The 4,999-nt window shown below is 35.8% G+C and overlaps 1 protein-coding gene across 1 annotated transcript; it reads right to left on the reverse strand.

Annotated features, from left to right (window-relative positions):
• Positions 1-2,535: 2,535 nt before the first annotated feature.
• LOC111367236 (scarecrow-like protein 32) lies at positions 2,536-4,489 on the reverse strand. Its single transcript, XM_022987993.1, has one exon. The coding sequence runs from the start codon at positions 4,048-4,050 to the stop codon at positions 2,671-2,673; it is 1,380 nt and encodes a 459-aa protein (XP_022843761.1). The 5' UTR covers positions 4,051-4,489; the 3' UTR covers positions 2,536-2,670.
• Positions 4,490-4,999: the final 510 nt, after the last annotated feature.

The following is a 4,999-nucleotide window of genomic DNA, read 5'->3' on the forward strand; positions in this document are numbered from 1 at the left end:
TCAAGAAGACATTTTTATTACATTCTTCATCCATTTTGAGATGTTAGTAATTACAAATTATTTATACTTTACTCTTATAGCTTTTTGTTCTGTAAATATTAAATACAATATTGTCATATTTATTTGAAATTTTTGAATCTATTATGCATTGATTTTGTTTTTTTGTTTTTTTTGTTTTAGAGTCCTTCACAAAATGTTATTATCACCATTAAGGTTTAGTAATTTCTTCTAATCAAACAAAACACTGTATTCATTAAATGTCACTTTAATGATAAGGCCAACTTGACCTTTTCATTTTATCATTTGGTAGCTCAATAGTGATGACCACACTGAATGTGATATACTGTGTTGTGCTGAAGAAGCCTGAGTTCCACCCACTGTCGTCTGCTTCCTGACATTTTCGACACTTTAACTGTCGAATTTGACATTTACAAACCGTCAGAGTATATAGTTTTACTGTCAATTGGATACTTCAAAATTATGAAAATCCTTAATTTGACCTTTTGTTATTGTATGGATTTACGTATTATGCAATGTCACTTTTATACTATTAAATGCCAATATGTTGATTCTGAATTCTTATCGTTGCAATCTCAACATTTCCTTGTATCTTTTTCTTGTCCACTTAAAAATGTTTTTTTCAATCCCTACCAAATAAATTCTAATTTGCAACATTGTAAATAGTAGACTCAATTGACAGCGCATGATAAACACCATTTCGTAACATCCGCTCAACCTGCGGTGTTCTCCATCAAATTATCGACTTACATTATTATATTCAACTTACATCGTCATTACCATTTTTGCTTCATTCGCAAACAAAGAAATACATGTTCAACTTTACAAGCAAAATACGAATCCATTTACAATATACTGTATTACAGCCCGACAGTTTATATGTCGTTCATGACAGATTGTCTCTGTCATTCTTGACAGTTGGAGCGGAGTGCATAAAATACACTACCCGAATTATAACGTTAGGGCAATTACATCAAACTACCTTCTTTGAACACTTAACATCCAACTAAAAATTTTCATCAAACGCCAAACCACGAAAGGACAATTACAAAATGGAATGTAAAATATAGCAATTTTCTAAAATAAAAATTCGAGCAATAATTACAACACTAAATTCTCAAATAAACAGACCAACTCACATGATAAGCCCTTTGAAAGAACATTAACGTGAAGATGCTTCTCAGCGTACTTTACAGCTAACCAACCTCCATGGCCATCATATATCGCAAAATGTGCACATCTAAAAATCCAGAAACAAATCAAAATTTGAAAAACAAAAGCATGCACATGCAACCATACCACATACCTAAAATCAATTATGTAAAAAGCTAAAATATCACACATGAACAAAAACCTAATTTGGACATCATCATTTTTGCCTTTTCCTTTCGATTCTGTAGATTTAAAGAAAGTTGGAGAGTTAGACAAACAATCCTCACTTCTTCTTTATTGGGAGTAGGTAGTTGGCCGAAGGTGTGAGTGAGACACTATCACGTAGATGTCGGACGTGGCACAGTGGCGGTGCGGTTATGGTTGAAAAAAAGGGCCGGCAAGTTTTGATTTGTGAAAGAGTGAAGGAAAGAGAAGAAGAAGAGAAGCAGCCTAACTGCCTAAGGGAATTGCCATCGTTGTCGTCAGTCCAGATGGAGCAGAGAAACAAGAAGTTAGAAGAGGGGAGAGCTAGAGTCGGTTGGAGAGGAAAATGAAAATCTCCATCAATTTTTTCATTAATTAGAAGATAAATTGTCAATAATTGAGTAGTGAGATGAGAGATGTCATGTTTTAAAATTTTTTGTCCTATTTTTTCATCTAGTCAAATCCATATTTAATGAAGGATATAAAGGGTATTTGAATTATCTAGAGGGACAAAAATGTCAAAAATTGACAATCTTGTAAAGACTTTAAAAAAGTGATATTTTTATAAATGAAAAGCCAAAAGTTGATACCTGGTGTAATTTTCACGCAAAAATAATTGGCTCAAGTCGATTTTCATCGAGGACTGTACTCAACTAAACAGGTGCTCATGTCACCATTTCAAACTATAATTTATGCATAACATGGAAGCGTGTGGTGCAATGTCAATGACAAGGCAATGCAGCATTTCAGTGTTAGAAACACAAAAATGTTTCCTAACAGATTTGTGTGTGCTATTTTTTTCATAACAAGACTCGAAGATTGTTTGACAAAGTTTTTGATAAAAAAAAATATAATATTAATACTAATAAATAAATATCAGATTTTGATAAAAGTTGATAAAATGTATGTTGAAAAGTTGACATAGTTATGAGATTTAACAAATGTGCAATTAAAATCGGTTGTAAAGTATCAGATTTTGACAAATAGCTCATTTTAATTGAGACCAAACAATGGCTTAATTTCAACTTGAAAATAATACAAAGTAGCTGCTGGCATTCGACTTACGATGAAAACTAAAATGAAGTCCCTAATGCAAATAGATGCAGCAATTGCTTTTTTTGGTTTCCAAGGAATCCAAAACAATTATGAGCACAATAATCAGGTAAGAAAGAAAAATTCTTGATCATACAAAACATATTTGATCAGTAATTAGTACATCTAGAGACATCATGGGAGAAAATATAGTTACATGTACTAAAACTAATAATTTGACATTAATTTCAAGCCAAGGTATCATCAAATGGGTAGCCAAGCAGTAGCAAACACAACATTGTGCCCTTTCCATGTAAGAACAACATCTTCTTCTTCCCTCTTTAGTCCCCAGCCTGCTGCATGTTCATCTAGCATGCTTTTCACTTCTGTAATGGCTTCTTCACTAAAAGAAATTCCCCGAAAACCCGCATTTCTCATTCTTTGCACCCACTTGCTTTTAGGTTCAAGCCTTTCAACTCTCTGAGGTCCTTCGTGAGCAATTACATTTTCGATCTTCCAACAAATATCAGCTTCATACCATTGCCTCTGCTTGCTCCCCCGGGGCAGAAATGTGTCCACAGTGTCAAAGGGTATCCATAGATAATTGTAGGCTGACCTTAATCTGTGCACTAGATTGTTTGATGTAAAATCTGCATCTTCATCGACTAATATCATGATTGTCGGATCCAAACTTCGTAATGCCTCGAGGAACAGTGATCGAAGGAAGGAATTACTCGAACAAGTTTCGATGGAAATTTGAGTTGAACTAGTGTTTTGAACCACTGGTAGGGTTTCATCTGGTATGTAATGAAGCATCATATGTGAATTTATGACTAATGCCTCCCCATTTTCTGCGCGTATCAAATGTTGCATCCTTAGTTGTTCTATTAAAGAAGAGAACCCGTTTGAAACACTAGAAGGAATGGCCCTAAATTCCATAACTACATTACGAGACCTTGAGAAGTTGACTAATTTTGTGCCTAATTCCTCGTAGGAAAGATCTAGCATAGGAGGGAAATCTTCTGTGGGTACAGCCACCGTGAGTTTGACCAGCGGCGCCACCTCAGAACGCGTGGCTATGGCGTCTATCAGGGTTGGAATTTGCATGCAGTGTGTCATACTTAAGTCAACTATATGAACTACTGAATACCCTTCAACAGCTTCTAATATGGCCGCATTTGCCGCAGTGAATCCGAATCGATGCCACGGGGTTAAATCAACAAAATTAGCAAGTTCAATAATAGAGAATTTGTGGTTATTCATGGCTAGATTGGTGTGCACATTTGCCATGGTAGTGAGCAATTTACAGGTTCCACTATTCGCAGCACGGGCGATGATGGCTCGAAGGAACCCACAAGTTAGGCGCTGGTTCGAGTCACCATCTGGTGGGGCAATATTGTTTAAAACCCACAAAATTTGTTGTGCAAGAGTTGCATCGTTGGTTTCAATGGCGTTGGCGCAGTGGACTAACAACTGTTCCATGCCATTGGCATCCCCAAAACTCCCCAAAGATTTGGATGTGGGAAAACCAAGCCATGGCCGTGCATTATAAACTTGATTATTCATGTCCATATTCAAGCTTGAAAATGGAGAAATTTGGTGAGAGGGGAGTGAAGGTAGTAGGGTCTCAGTGAATCGCATCATGAGATAGTGGGTATGGTGGGGTGTGTTCCAAGATGAACAAATAGAATTCAGAGAGAAAGTAAGAAAGGGACGAGACTAAAAGTGGTACCTGATCATTGGGAAACGATCCATAATTGAGCTTCTGTAATATAACTTTTTGCCGGAAAATCCTGTCAACAAATCAAGGAAATAGACTGTTCATCTTTTTCCTTAAGGATGAGCTATTAATATTCTTTCTTGCCCCATGCACAGAAAAAGGACTGGTTGAGGTCAAAAATAGGCAAAATTGACTCTTCTTTCATGTCTGCAGATTTTTTTCGCCTGTAGAAGAAAATTTAAGAAAAAGAAAGCAACTGCTCAGAAAAAAGGGATTTCAGAATTTAGAGAGAAAGATGAAGAGAGAGAGAGAGATGGGTAATATAGAGGGATTGGATTTTGGTGGCATGTGATTTGTGAAGTGGCCGGCGTGGAAATTTGTATGCTTGTGGGAGTTGGATTTTGTCATGTAATGGCAAAGAATGAAAGCATTGGAGCTTCGGCTTACTCACGGGCTAATCATACACAACACATCATGTACAAATCATTTTCTGCACATTTTAGTCCATTCTATATATACGCTAATTATATTTGGCCTCAATTTTTTAAAATTTATTTTTTTATGAATTCATTAAATCATACATTATAAAAATTCACAACTTTTAATTTATCAAAATATACTAAAAACATGATTGTTAACCAAACCAAGTAGGGGCTAAATGATTTTATTTTATTTTATTTATTTATTTATTTATTTATTATGACGGAGGAACTCACAGTCGTTACCCTTCGAATGAACACTGGGTAAATTATCGGGTTGACGCAATAGCCTGCAAACCACGCCAGTAGGGGCTAAATGTTTTTTTTTTTTTTTATGACGCGGGAACCCGCAATCGTTACCTTTCGAGTGCGCACTGGGTAAACCCTCGAAGAA

This window comes from Olea europaea, chromosome 18, assembly GCF_002742605.1.
Source record: "Olea europaea var. sylvestris chromosome 18, O_europaea_v1, whole genome shotgun sequence".
In the NCBI taxonomy this organism is placed as follows: Eukaryota; Viridiplantae; Streptophyta; class Magnoliopsida; order Lamiales; family Oleaceae; genus Olea; species Olea europaea.

Excerpts from the sequence above, each read along its gene's own strand:
- LOC111367236 (XM_022987993.1), bottom strand. The coding sequence starts at position 4,050 with ATGATGCGATTCACTGAGACCCTACTACCTTCACTCCCCTCTCACCAA.